This window comes from Barbus barbus (genome assembly GCF_936440315.1).
Source record: "Barbus barbus genome assembly, chromosome: 27".
Lineage (NCBI taxonomy): Eukaryota > Metazoa > Chordata > Actinopteri > Cypriniformes > Cyprinidae > Barbus > Barbus barbus.
This window is the reverse complement of record NC_136755.1, coordinates 19,983,033-19,997,630: the sequence shown is the minus strand read 5'-3', so window position 1 is coordinate 19,997,630 and position 14,598 is coordinate 19,983,033. Positions and strand designations below refer to the sequence as shown.

Here is a 14,598-nt window from a genome sequence, read left to right as displayed (position 1 = left end):
GCACCGCTCCAGACAGCTGTTGGCGCAGCACGCACCGAGCGAGGCGCCTCCCTCTTCCCTGTCTTCCCCTCAACGCACCAATGTCCGCATCGGACGCCCGCTACATCCTCCGGTGGGCGGGTGCGCTCGGTCTGAAAACCCTCCTCTTTTTAAAAAGCGGACCGCAATGATTTAGAAGTTCAGGAATCCCACGTGACGTCACCGCGAGGTGATGTAATGCTTCTGTAAATAGATCATATTGTAATCGCGTTTCACTTCAGCGTGCTTCGTCCCAGCGCGAGGAGCGGTGCTAGTCTCAGTCTGCGTGCGTTTAGGTAAGTTAGTATTACTGTTTTACACTCGCGCTTGTGAATATGATTTCACACTTAGCTCAAAACTCAAACGGAACGCGTGTCTTGTACTGTGTTGTTGGGATTTTTGTTGCCGTTGTTATTGTTTATCTGTCAAAGTGCCGGTTTCCATTGAAATGTTCGTAAACTGTCTGAATGTCTGTTTAAGGGGGTGTGACTCCACCAAACAAACAGATAAAATGAGTATTAGAATAAAAAAATGGTTTTGACTTTCTGTAAAATGGATGTCTGTACGTTTTATAGTGAAGATAGTCAACAACGCGTTTTAGCGGAATAGCAGTTTGACAGGTAGCGGTTTTAATTTTACATATGTTTAAATGTTATATCGCACACCTGCGCGTGTTTTGAGGGAGAAAGTATTTGCATTTGCTTTGGTTTACACCCTGTAGGCTATGACATGTGCCGTCACGAATCAGACAACTTTACGATGTTTTTTTTTTTTTTTTCCTTTGCCAAAATATGACACGTTATTGCCCCTGGGTAGGATGTCTGATCTTGGTGTTTGGGTTTGTAAAATTCGTGACACCGCGTGAGTCCTCCGGTTTCGCCATTACGTCATTCTGCAGGCCGTTTAGACGGTGTGCATTAGCACCAGTAGACCCGTCTTGCCAATTCAAACTCCTGCCCCGACTGAACTAAATGTCATGACTAAAGGAATGCTCACGTTGTAAGTGACTGGGCAAGTAGCAGGTTCTTTTTATAAGGCGCGACTATGATGTAATACGTATCATATACAGAGAACACAGAAGAGAGCTCAAACAGGAAATGTGGGCAACATATAGAGAATTGAGAGATATTCAAATAGATTATCTATTTTTAAAAGTATATTTCACTAATTATCTATCTATCTATCTATCTATCTATCTATCTATCTATCTATCTATCTATCTATCTATCTATCTATCTATCTGTCTCTATCTCTTTATTTGCATAAAGGTTAATGTTGCTGTTATCTATAGATAGATAGAACTAAGAGACTGGGAAATTAAAATAATTCATCCGTATTTGACACTATATTTGCCTATAGGTGTCATTTATATGTCTGTTTGTCATGAGCACTTTATAATGTCATCTCCCTTGTGTGCATGTGTTTTTATGTCTGTGTGTATGTATGTTTAGGTTTTTTAGATCTCAGTGATGAATGTTGATCAGGACAGGCCATATGTATGCACTGCTCCTGGATGCTCACAGGTAAGTAACAGATGTCCAGTTTGCGGATTGTTGTTGTCATATCATTCAGAACTACAACTATGTGTTTAATGTATGCTGTCACAAGTTTTAGCCATCAATTAGATTGTTAAATTGATTAACACTTCAGAAGTAATTACTATTGAAAGATTATTATTCATTTTGGAACAAATATGTGATTTCAAAGATGCCAAGAGCTGTGCTGTTTCAGCATTGTCACGGCCTGCCATGTTTCTTGTTCTCGTAGCGCTTCCAAAGAGAAGATCACCTAATTATTCACAGACACAAACATGAGATGACCCTTAAATTCCCTTCTATTAAGTGTGACAGTATGCTTTCAGGTAAGGGTGTGTTCACACATAATTAACATTCATATCAAAGGGTGATGTTTTATCATCAACACTGTTTTAATATCTTATGTGTTTTAATAGATGTAAATAAAGAGCATAAGTCTACAGCCTAAAAGAGCCGGTGAAAAGCAAATGTGTGTCATGATAGGTCATGCTCTCCATCTCCTTTAATTTAGGATTTAGACAATGTCTGTTACCCTGGAAACCCAGTGTCTGACATATAAACATCAGCCTGACCCTTGACCTCTGGGGTCTGCGAGCCATCATTGCAGCGACAGAAACATTTACATAAAAAACAAAAGGAGGACTTTACCTTATGACCCCTTTCATAGTAGCTTAGAAAAAGCAGTTTCGTTTAGACTACTACTAAATTACCAAAACAACAAGGGCAAAATCAAGCTCATGTTTATGACACAGGTTTTAACATTTTTGAGCATGCCAGAAGATTACTTCAGACAAGTTCCGTTCCTGACATTGAGACGAGGGTTAGTTTCTCTACATTTGTTTAGAATGCCTGGAGGTTACTTGATATTGATCTACTGATCTAAAGTTTTTGTTCCTTGACCTTGAGAAATTTCCTATGCCTCCTCAGTTTCCATGTGTTTAGTCTATGTTCTATAGATAGATATATAGATAGATATAGATACACATTTGCTTAAGCTTTAATATTTTAATTTTTTACTTTCTACTAAACTATTTTAGTAACTTTAACCAACATTTTTCCAGCATTTTAGTTTTTAAATAGACATTAAAAAAGCAGATGTTCCAAATATGCATAGATAGATCTAATATTAATCAATGTATTATTTATAATAATATATAGTATATTTATAATATAATATATAAAATATTTAATACAATATTACAATTATTAATATATGCTGTGCCCTACTGACTGTATCATCTTATTCATTTATTCTTCTATTTTCTTCATATTTGATTTCAATACATTTTTTTCCAGTTTTTATTTTATTTTTTACTTTTCATTGTTATTTCTTATACACCTGTTATTATTATTTTAGTAGTACTTTGAATTACCATTGTGTATGAAATGTGCTATATAAATAAACCTGCCATGCCTTAATACAAATTTCCATTGTTTTTTTTACTTTATATATTGCCAGTGGCATTTTGTGTGTGGAATCTGATGATATGCTGTTTGCATTTGTGATAAACATGTACTCTTTATTCATCTGCAGATCAGACTCCAACTCCGACCCGTTTCTTACGGGACTGTGAGGAAGTGGGCCTCTTTACTGACCTGGAGCTTAACCAGTCACAGGCAGAGGAGGCGACCAAACCAGTGAGAGGAAAAACATGTTTCAAAAGCTTACTCAAATGTGAAAATGAATAAAAGTTTGCATAAAATCTTTGTTTTGTGAAGCAGTAGTAAATATTTTGCATATGATTCTGTGCTGGCTTGTGTGTGTGTGTGTGTTTGTGTTGATTGTAGTAAGAAAAATCAAGCTATCAGATCAAATTATCAGATGATCAGATTAAGAGTATAAAATATCAAACAGTTTTCATACATACATATACACAAACAGGGAGGGATCTATAGAAAACAGAGGAAGGATTTCTAAATATATTTGAAAAAATATTCTAAATAAAATTTATGCTTTCTAAATTCTAAATATTTTCTTGCTTTTAGAGCTTTCCTGCGCAGGCGTCAGATCAGAACCATCCTCACACTGAGACACAGCCTCAGCAGAGTCAACATCATCAGTTTCAACCTCAGCAACAGCAGCAGTGCGCTCTGGCTCATCTCAACCAGAACCAGCTCCACACACACAGCTCACAGCCTCAGTCTCATTGCACTGCCACATACTCCACTTCAAATAAACAGTGAGCATTACCATATATCATTACCAAAATACCCCATATTCTAATTTTCCCATTAAAGGTCAGGATTTGAAATTTAAAAAAGTCCTTTTACACAGTTTTTTGGGGGATACAGAATGTTTTCACTGTAGAAAAAAAGTCAAAAAGATTTGTTGCAACACAGCATTTAACCATATACCTATCTCTAATACTATGAGACCCCAAATAATCTGGTCTGTTATGCAGCATTAAATCTCTACACAGAATTTACCAATGTAAAGCTGTCAGAATACTTTTTTCACATTTTTAGCAGCTCTGTGTAAACTTCCTAAACTGCACTTATTGTGTACATAAATGCTTTTACATTGTACTTATATTTAAAAAAAAACATCCCTTACACCTTAACCTACCCTTAAACCTACCCATACCACCAAACCTGTCCCTAACTTTACCCATATCCCACCTCAATAGCAGCAGAAGTATTTTGCAATGCAATATGAACACAATAAATACATTGTACTTATTTATGTGATATAAGTACGTAGTAGTTAATGCCACTTAATATAAAGTGGGACCTTTTAATCTTCTGTTCTCTGCTAATGTGAATCCCTCTGACATTACAGATCTGCACCCAGCTGTCTGCACAGCAGACAGACAAATGCTTTGCCTGGGACATCAGCCATGAATGTAAGTAAACCCGAAAGCATTTCAAACCCAATTGGAACAGTAAAATATTAATCAAAATAATACCTCTGTTTCTTATTACATCATTATGATAGTTTCATATCTTATTAAAATGACAGATGGAGGCACAGTTGTCAATGAACTCAAGTATGACTGGCATACCAGGCCCCGCCCCCTCTGGTTCATGCTCCTCCCTTCAGGTACAGCCCCATACTAATGATTTGACTCCATGGCTACAGGATTATGATGTCTCTATAGAAACATTACAAGTCAGACAGGGGTTATTATGCCACAGTGCTTTGTAACTAATGTAGACATCTTGATTGAGTTCTCTAATTCAGACACATGCAATGTTGCCTGTTAAAAAAGCGGCATTAACACACACACACACACACACACATTCATGCGCTGATTCTCTTCAGAGAACGGAGGGGATTGAATTTCAAAGGCTTCAGCTTGACCTGGTTATCATCTGACTTTTCAAAGGCGTCTTTGTAGATTCTCTGTGTTTTGAAAAACTTGCAAAGTGCCAAGTAATCTAACCATCGCAAACAATCACCACACACAGGAAACCTTGGATGTAGAAATTAAAAACGCATGGTTGCCTGTAGAAGTTGGCAAAGCAAATCTCACTCTGGGCATTTCCTTTTGAAATAGTATGACATGTCCACAGTGTTACATGACAATGATGTTGACAGTGACCCCAGGAGCCATTCTGACCCATCTCTCCCCATCTCTAATCCTTCAGAGGTCAAAGGTCATGCCAGCCCACAGCCAACCTGCGGTTTCCAATGGCAGTCAGAACCATCTTTGCCACATGATGGAGATGATGTCGTCACAACAGCAACCACTGTCACATTTACAATCTGCATCTCATCATCACGCATACCAGCAGCACTGCCACAGCCAATCACCGCAAAGACTCGCACATCAACATCAAAGCCAAGACCAATCACATCACAGCCACGCTCACCATTCTCCACCTGCTCATTTGCATCATGGCTCCACCCACCAGACCGCCCCTCCCCTTTCACATCAGCCGATACCAACACAGGTCTAGGTCAAACTCTGATTTTTATAGTTTCTAATTAATCTTTTGAAATATTTAACATAATGTTTGTGTTTTATAGATGTCATCTACACCAAAACATACCCCCTGCTCGCAATCTCCTCCATATCCGTCCACGGCCAGACGCCGACGGACAGCAGAGGAAGACCCAGATGAGCGCAGACAGAAGTTTCTGGAGAGAAACAGAGCTGCCGCCACGCGGTGCAGACAGAAGAGAAAGGTCTGGGTGACGTCGTTGGAGAGGAAGGCTGAGGAACTTACACACACTAACTTACAGCTGCAGGTACATTTATACATGCACAGTTTGTGCATGTACCTACCTTGCAGTATTAAACACAACTGAAAGTTCGTGGTAGATTCATGCATTTGCTGCTTTGTTTATATATATATATATATATATATATATATATATATTTATTTATTTATTTTATTTTTTTATTATTATTTTTTTTATGTCTTCTCGTAGAATGAGGTGACATCACTCAGGACAGAAGTCACTCAACTGAAGCAAATTCTTCTTGCACATAAAGACTGTCCTGTCTCTATGAGACAGAGAGAAACACAGAGTAAGTATGAATCATTTTCTCATTCTCTCCTGCTTTGTTACATATTCTAGTGTATTGGGGTTGAATTTCATTAAAACCTGTGAAGAACATGTCTGAGTCATATTTCACCTCACAATAATAGTAATTGAAAATTATATATTGCTAAAAAATTATGCATAATTTTTGGTCACTGTAATGCTTGTAATTAATTAATAACACTGTCACAATTATTTCCATGACAATTAGGAACTCCATATTATATATTTAAAAATATATTTAAAAAATAAATAAAAATGAATTACGATCAACGTATTTATTTTATTTGTTTACAAATTAGAATTTTAATGAAAGAATATTAAAAATATAAAGTCCGGATGCATTTCAGAAAATGTAAAATACATTAAGTTATATTAAATAGAAACAATATTACTGTTTTTTACTGTATTTTGATCAAATAAAGGCAACTTTGTTGTAAAGGTAAAATCATAAAACAAATCTTACAAGCCCCAAATTTTTTAATAGTAATATTTATATTTATATTGTGTGTTTTATTACTTAAAATGTGTGTATTATTTTATATATTTTGAAAATTTATGGATTTCTTTCATATTTATGTTTAGGTGGAGTAGGTAGTCCAACAGGAAGTCCTGTCCACCAACATGCCATCCAACACAACAGCATCTCAACATCAAGTTCGACTTTACCACACACACACCTACCCCTACACTCACACCTCACTAACAACACACAACTATAACATGCTTCTACATGGACAGAAACTGATGAGAACACAAAATACGACCCTTCTTTAGAGCCATGGTCAGGGCACCTATGACCAAGCAGGTACCCATCAGTGCAAAAGCAAAACTGAACAGCAAAATGTTTAATCCAGAGTTTTAAACTTGGATTTATGACTAAAAGGGAATGTATGCATTACAATATGTCTGAAATGTTTAATTACTCTCAAGAATAGAATGATTCAATTAAAAGCCTGTTTATATTTCTGGCCCTTGACATCTCAGGTAATAAGTTTTATTTTACTTCACTGTGATTCATTACAGTGCTGGAAAACAAACTGTCTTTTACCCTTACGAAACTTATTTTTCGTATTCTCAAACCTGTCTCTCACCCTCTTCGTACCTCTCTTGCTGTCTTCTCACACTCTTCCGCGTGCTTTTTTATAGTTGATCTTTCTCAGGGACAATCTAGTTTTACTCCTAGAGTATGTGTGCACATTTGTGTGTATATGTGTGTTTTGTTTTGGGCCACTTTCAGTGTAAACGCTTTGATAGCTTCAGTGACAGCTGTGTGCACGAAATCCTGAAACTAATGGCAAGGCCGTGTGAAATGCATTGAATCAGGGCAGTTGTAAATTTGTAATTGTAAATAGGATTCTCTAGTTTTATAAATTTATGATGATGCAGCTAAAGCTGATTGTTACATGTTTGTCTTCGCTGTAAATATTGTTAGAGGCATCTTGGTGAATTATCAGGTATCACATTACCTACGAAAGTACTTAAGAGTATCACGTGTGAATTTTGGATTTGGAATTTTTGGATTAAAGGAATCATGCAATACTAATCGCACTCATGGCACTCTGAATGTCTTACAGTATTCTCCTAAAACAATACAGCATAGCAATCATTTCACACTAACTGGCTCAGTGACAATCAAAATGTCAATACTGACATTTCCTGGAAATGACATGCAAGCATGTGTACCATCTCTAGTAAAAATTGCTTAGGTAAAGAATTTATGATTATACATTCTGTGTAAAATGGAATTATGAATCTGGACATATGGGGGAAAAAAGAATGTTTGTAAACTCTGCAGGTTTAAACTGTTTTATGCATGTACAGTTTTTTTTTTTTAATATTTATCTATTTTTGTACACATTTGTGGCCATTTTTAATTAAAAGCACTTAATATCTGTATCCTGATCTCTTTTTTCACGGTTCATGCTAATGACTTTATAAAGCTGTGGTACAACTGCTGCCTTTAGTGTATTATATTTTTGATGGATTATTCTAAGGGTTGATTGCATGTACTACAAGGTGACAGTATAAAATAAATGGCTGCTGAAATGTGGTTATAGTGTTGCAGTTCAAATCTTGTGAAAATTTGGTTTATTGCGCCATCTTATGGTGAGATTTATCTAGCAGTTTGGTATAGACATTATTCAGGGTAGCGCCATTTTTTTTTTTTTTTTTGCAGGAATGAAAACTAGGCTGTGAGAGGGATAGATGTACAGGGCGTTCAGTGGATTGTACTGATCAACAGTGCTGGGTAGATTACTTATAAATTGTAATCCATTACTGATTACAAATTACATGACAAAAATTGTACTTTGTAACATTGTCTGGATTACACAAATTAGGTAATATACTCTGATTACGTTTTGTTAATTTTAGATTACTTTTGATCGAACTCATTTATCACTTAGACTTGAATGTGATTATTGTGTACAGCAGGGTTTTTTTGTGCAAAAAAAAGAAAAGCAATGAAATCATAAAAATGTCAAACCTTGGGAATCTCTACATTACATGGACAAACATTAATAAACATGAAAACATGACATTACATCGCCAGAGTCCTTCAGATTTTTTTTTTTTTTTTCAGACTTCCAATATTAAACAATTAATGAATGTCACTGGATATGAAGACAGAATTTCACAGCTATGCATCAGCAGTGTTTAGTAACTTGCATAATTATTAGTATCGTATATAAATGGTAGGTTCATTTAGAAAAGAAAATTTTAAGGGAAAAAAGAACTGGTGTGAATACATAAATTCTAAATAATTTTCTTCCATTGTGTGAATGCAGTCATGCAACCCATAAAAATGTAACTGCAATCTGTTTATGAACATTTTAAAACATACTATATAAGTATATACATAACTATATGTAATATGTATGTAATATGCAACTACATACTATATTTAAATATATATAAGTACTTAATTTTTGGAATCAGATTACATAATCCAGATTACATGTACTCAATTACATACATGGTCAATGACCTTTATCTTTATCTCTCCCCCTCAAAGCCTTGTCTTCATCTGTGTTAAATTCAATATGGCATCTAAACCTGCTAAGGTCTATTGTAGAATTTTAAATGTCGGAATTGAATTAATTATAAAGAAAAAACATGGAAACCATACAATTAGTAATAAAGACTACATATTTATTTTAAAAAACAATCATGAAAGTGAAACGTATAAAATGTATTAAAAGACTTTTCCTGTGCTGTACCTCACAGATTGATATACATGCCTGGAATACTGCAGTATATCTATACAGAGTAAATAAGTAATATATTATCTACAAAGACATTCATTCCAAAACCAAGCAATTCTGCCAACCAGCAGCTGAGGCCTAGACAATCAATCAAAAGAAATGAAAAGATGAAAAAGAAAATAAAATGACTTGCAGTTTCAGTGGTTACTCATTTGTGGCCAAAATGATTTTTTGCCAAAATTGTCTATTATTTTCACACACACACAAACCATATTTTCGATCGCCCTACACCAACCTTACACCTAAACCTACCCCTTACAGAAAATTTTCTGCTATTTCAGATTTTCAATACACTCCATTCTGTGATTTATAAGCTTGTTTCCTCAAGGGGACCAAAAAAATGTACTGGTATTACTGTACTTGTGGGGACATTTGGTCCACATAACGTGATAAATATCAGGTACACACACACACACACACACACACACTACCATTCAGTCTGAGTATCTAAGCATTATGACATCTTCATCTCTTCGTGCATGGCTGTTGTCAAAGAAGCGGTCGCCGGGGAACTGGATCAGGTCACCTTCTTCAGCCAGTTGTCTGCCACTTTGGTAACCGCTGAATTCAGAAGAGACACAGGTAGTGGCCACAGTGGAGCGAAATGGATGTCTGGTTGAGTACATGTGACGTACATGTGCATGAGTGGACGACTTCCTGCTTCTGATCCGCCTCTTCAACATGCGCCCCACCCAGACTCCGCCCACCAGAAGGAGGAGCAGTGCATTGGCCGCCAGGGCTGCTACTGTGACAAGCTGTAGGTTGACTTCACTTATCACCGAGGGCAAAAGTGTGACAAATCCAGTACAGTGATCTCTGGGGGCAACCTGGCACAAAGCTCCACCCACAACACTCTCCACACAGGTGATGTAGGTGGAGTCTGGGCGGAGCTCTTGGAGGGTCACCGCCCGGTCAGATCCATCTGTGTAAACATAGCGTGGGAAGCGGAAAGCATGGCCGAAACGGTCAAATAAAACCCGAAAGAGAAGTTCTTTCCCATGAACTAGTCCAATGTCAGGAATTGTGCTCCAGCGGACTGTGGCTGTACTGGAAGTAACATCTTCTACACTAACGTTCAGGATGGAGTGACGGTTGAATTGACATGCATCAGTGATCACTTCAATCCTTGAGTCGTGATGCTTGGCTCTGTCTTGTAAGGGCAGGTTGAACTGCTCCTGTGGGGCCCAAGCAAAGGTGCTGTGGTTGTGGCCTGTCAAGAACGTGGCCATTGTTGTTAGAAAATCAGATAAGGAGCCATTTCCTGTTTTCCCAGCTGTGGGTCTTGGCCTTGAGCTGACCAGTTTCCTCTTCTTCTTTCTGTCTAGTGTTGTCACAAGCCCTTGCTCCCCCTCATCCCCTTGGACACCTACATCTCCCTGTTTTTCACCTTCTGGCTTCTCTCTTTCCTCCTTGAGAACAGGTGACTCCACTACTGCTCCACGGGTCAACATTGGCTGAGGTTCTGACTCGCAGTAACCACTCATATTTCCCAACTGGGAGTTGCTGACATAGTCCAAGTATTTTCCCGCCAGCACTGGGGGGTGTAGGCAGCGCACAAACACGGTCAACAGCTTTCCCTGAGAATGCGCATGCGTCATCCAACTTCTAAGCTTCTCCATCCGGCAGTCGCAAGTCCAGTTATTCCCATTCAGTTCAACGTGAAACAAAACGCCGTTTGTGGCAAAAATTCCACCGGAGAGATTCATAAGACGGTTGTTTTTCAGTTTTAAGATTTTTAGATGTGAAAGGTGGCCGAAAGCACCGGGGTCCACGCGAAATATGTGATTGTCACTGAAGTCCAGGTGCTCGATGCGCTCCAGCGGGTCTAGCAGACCAACAGTGATCACTGTCAGCTCGTTCCTGTCAATCTTGAACTCTTTAACTCGCACGAGCCCCTTGAGCGCTTCGCTATCCAGATTTGATATCTTGTTGTGGCTCAACGAAAGTTTTGTTAGCTTTTTCAAGTTCTGAAAGACGTGATTCCCAATGTGTTTTATGTGGTTGCCTGCGATTAGAAGAGTTGTTAGTGACTTGAGACGGGAAAACATGAAAATATCGCGCAGTTCTGTTTGTTTATTATCTGATAGGTTTAGAAACTGCAGTTTGCTGAGCCGCGCGAACGCATTGCGGTCAATATGGCGAAGCTGGTTCGATTCTAAGTGCAGAAACATTAAATTTGTCAGTCCTTTGAAGGCGGATTCTTTTAAAAACTCAATTAAATTTCCATCAAGTCTCAGTTTGGCTAAACTATTTAAATGGCTAAAAGGTTCGGAAACAAAGTCCTTGATTTCGTTGTTATTGCTATATAATATTGTGAGTTTTTTAAGCGACTGTAGAGTCCCAGGTTGTATTGTCGAGATTAAGTTGTTGCCCAGATATAGCTCCTCCAGCAAGGAGAGTTTCTCGAATGCTTTAGGATGTATATTCCTTATTTTGTTAAACTGGAGATTTAGCCTGATTAGGTTCCCATAGCGCATGAAGTCGAACGTGCTAAGGTTGTGAATGAAGTTTCCCGCGAGACCGAGAACCAGCACTTCCCCTGCGCGCTCCACCTGCGGCGCTTTGGGCACCGCGCGCAGACCGCGATTTGCGCAGAGGATATGCTGCGCGTTCTGGCACTCGCATCGTTCAGGGCAAATGGCCCAACCAGGCGCGAAGAATAAAAGCGCTCCACTGCCGAACAAAAGAAAATTATAGAGCAAGTATGCCATTCCAGTGATGAGCAAATAACAAGCCACTCAATACATTCCTTTGTTTCAGTCCAGGTTCACCAAGTTCTTCCTCGCCAGGAATTGAAGGTTTACATATGCATTGCCGCCCGTATACAGGCATTTAGATTACCTATAAGACGAATGCATAGTGAATATTAGCTGTATTGATATATCCACATCCGTTGCGAGCTGATGTAGCTCCAGCCGAGGAAACATTTGCCTCCGTCAGACCCTTTCATCCCCCAAGAAGTCATCTGTTGCAGATTACACACACACACACACACACACACACACACACGCTATAGTCATCTCCGAGTTCAGGCACGGATCAGCCCGCCCCACTCGCCTCCAGATGTGGACATTACAGTTACTAAACGACATGGGCTACACACTCATACAGGAATCTGATATACAGATTCTGGTTCAGATTCATTTGAAAGATTCCTTAGGTTACATTAAAGATTCTTTTAATAAGCTTTGTAGAAGAATATGGGGAGAAATATAAATGCAATTGATATTACATTTACATAATCAGGAAAACAATTCTGGCAATGATTTGTTTACCCAGACTTTATTTTACAAACTTTTAGAAGCAGTATAAATCCAATTTAAATTATTGGGCCTAAAATATATATTATATAAAAGTGCTAAAATAAATCGATATTGATATTTAATTCAGTAATTTTATGAAATGCCACTATGATTTTCATTCGGACCAGCCCAAAGTTAATGACTTGTGAATCAGAATCAGTGAGTCATTAAAGGGATAGTTCACCCAAAAAATGAAAATTCTGTCATTAATTACTTACCCTCATGTTGTTCCAAACCCGCAAGACCTTCGTTCATCTTTGGAATACAAATTAAGAGATTTTTGATGGAATCTGAGAGCACTCTGACCCTCCCATAGACAGCAAGGATCAGGGGGGGGGGGGATCACCCTCTTTGCTGTATACACACAGCAGCCACGATAGCACTGTATAACTGATATAAGCTTATGTTTTATTTTTAATTTTTTTCCTTTTTATTTGAAATATTTCCAAACGTGTTAACTATATCAGGAAATATCTTGATTCTCAAATTATGTTATTTGATCAATAAATGGTGATGGGCAAAGTAGACTAATAGTACAATTTATTACACATAAAAACACAACTTTTTACTTAAGCACCAGATATGGGTGTCATGCCATAAAATATTTTTAATATGACTGACTGCTTTTAATGTGAATTTAATAACAATATTGTAAGTTACTCTTAGCCTACAACACTTTCATTTTACAGAGAGCAAAGAACATTTACATTCTATCTAGCCAGAGTTCAGGCACTCTCAAAAACTCCTATTAAAATCACTGAAGCAGTTTACACTGTGAAATTAATATCTTAACTTACATTTGTACACACATCTGCACTTTGTTGTTTCTGATGTGTTGTGAAGGACTGTGATAACTAAAAATGGACAGTGAATGCCATTGGTGGGTTTTTGAATTGACAGCTGGAACTATGACTCACTACAGTCACTACAGGTTTAGCGTCATCTGTAAGTAGTTCCGCTAGAAGGAAAAAGAAGTGCGTTGCATCAGAAAGTTTAGTGCGGAGCTAATGAGTGTTCTCCACAAGTTTATTTTCAGTTTGTGCGTGCAGCTAGAAAACCACACATATAATTGCAGTGGAGAATAAATGTTAAAGAAACATCAGAGTCCTTACATTCTAACCGGATGTGCCATAGCGTTAGCAAAATTTTCCGAACCAACCCCAAATAAGTAATTGAACATGATGAGAGAATTAGCCAGATAATTCAGTCAGCGAGCAAGTGAACAAAACACAGCGTATCAGCAATGACTCATCTGAACGTCTCTGATTGGCCATTGCATTCATAAACTCAACAGAATCGTGTGTGATTGGTTATAATGCAGTGCTGTACAAACCAGTGGCAGCTAGCTAACGCAGATTTGAATTTAGCAGCTGATGCTGTGCCGCACAGAACGATCTAATCACACCGGTGGGATTGTATTAAATATAAAAAATATTATTCGACTATTTTTTGTCTTTTGGAAGCTGCATTCAAAATCTCCCTCACTTTGAATGGGCATGATCTGTCTGGGCCAAGGATCCTTACACGATCAAGGTCCAGAAACATAGCAAGGACATCGGTAAAATAATCCATGTGACATCAGGGGTTCAACCGTAAACAAAAATAACAACTGAATGTAAACTAGGCTACTAGCTATTCTGGGTCAGCTGCGCCAAGCGGATATGTTGTCCGTTGCGAGTTTGAGTCCCGGTTGTCGGACTTTTCCCCATAGCCATACCACCCTCGCTCTCACTTCGTTTACGGTAAAATAATGTCCTATCCTATTAAAAGGCAAAAATGCCAGAAATAAATCTTTAAAAACTTCATCTGGCTCCTATGAGTCATTCTAACAATGGTTGTTATATGTTGTGTGCTGTAGGCTACTAGCTTTGCAGTAGCCTAACAATAATAATAATAAAAAAATTCACGTTCCAAAATAGAAATGAACGTCATGAAAATTATTGGGTTATTTTATATTTTCAAAATGGAACCAGTTCTGAATAAGAACC

The 14,598-nt window shown here is 37.9% G+C and overlaps 2 protein-coding genes across 2 annotated transcripts; one reads left to right on the top strand and one right to left on the bottom strand.

Annotated features, from left to right (window-relative positions):
* The first annotated feature begins 200 nt into the window (after positions 1-200).
* On the top strand, positions 201-7,940 carry LOC306846766 (cyclic AMP-responsive element-binding protein 5-like). The gene is made up of 11 exons (XM_079380362.1): positions 201-314; positions 1,470-1,541; positions 1,786-1,879; positions 3,088-3,191; positions 3,540-3,733; positions 4,333-4,396; positions 4,513-4,593; positions 5,142-5,447; positions 5,524-5,745; positions 5,929-6,028; positions 6,628-7,940. Exons 2-11 carry the CDS (start codon positions 1,488-1,490, stop codon positions 6,762-6,764), a joined length of 1,356 nt encoding a protein of 451 aa, XP_079236488.1. The 5' UTR covers positions 201-314; positions 1,470-1,487; the 3' UTR covers positions 6,765-7,940.
* Positions 7,941-9,742: 1,802 nt separating this feature from the next.
* Positions 9,743-12,240, bottom strand: LOC306847376 (TLR4 interactor with leucine rich repeats-like; the record flags this gene model as incomplete). Its single annotated transcript, XM_079381290.1, has 1 exon — positions 9,743-12,240. Exon 1 carries the CDS (start codon positions 12,017-12,019, stop codon positions 9,743-9,745), a length of 2,277 nt encoding a protein of 758 aa, XP_079237416.1. The 5' UTR covers positions 12,020-12,240.
* Between the last annotated feature and the right edge of the window lie 2,358 nt (positions 12,241-14,598).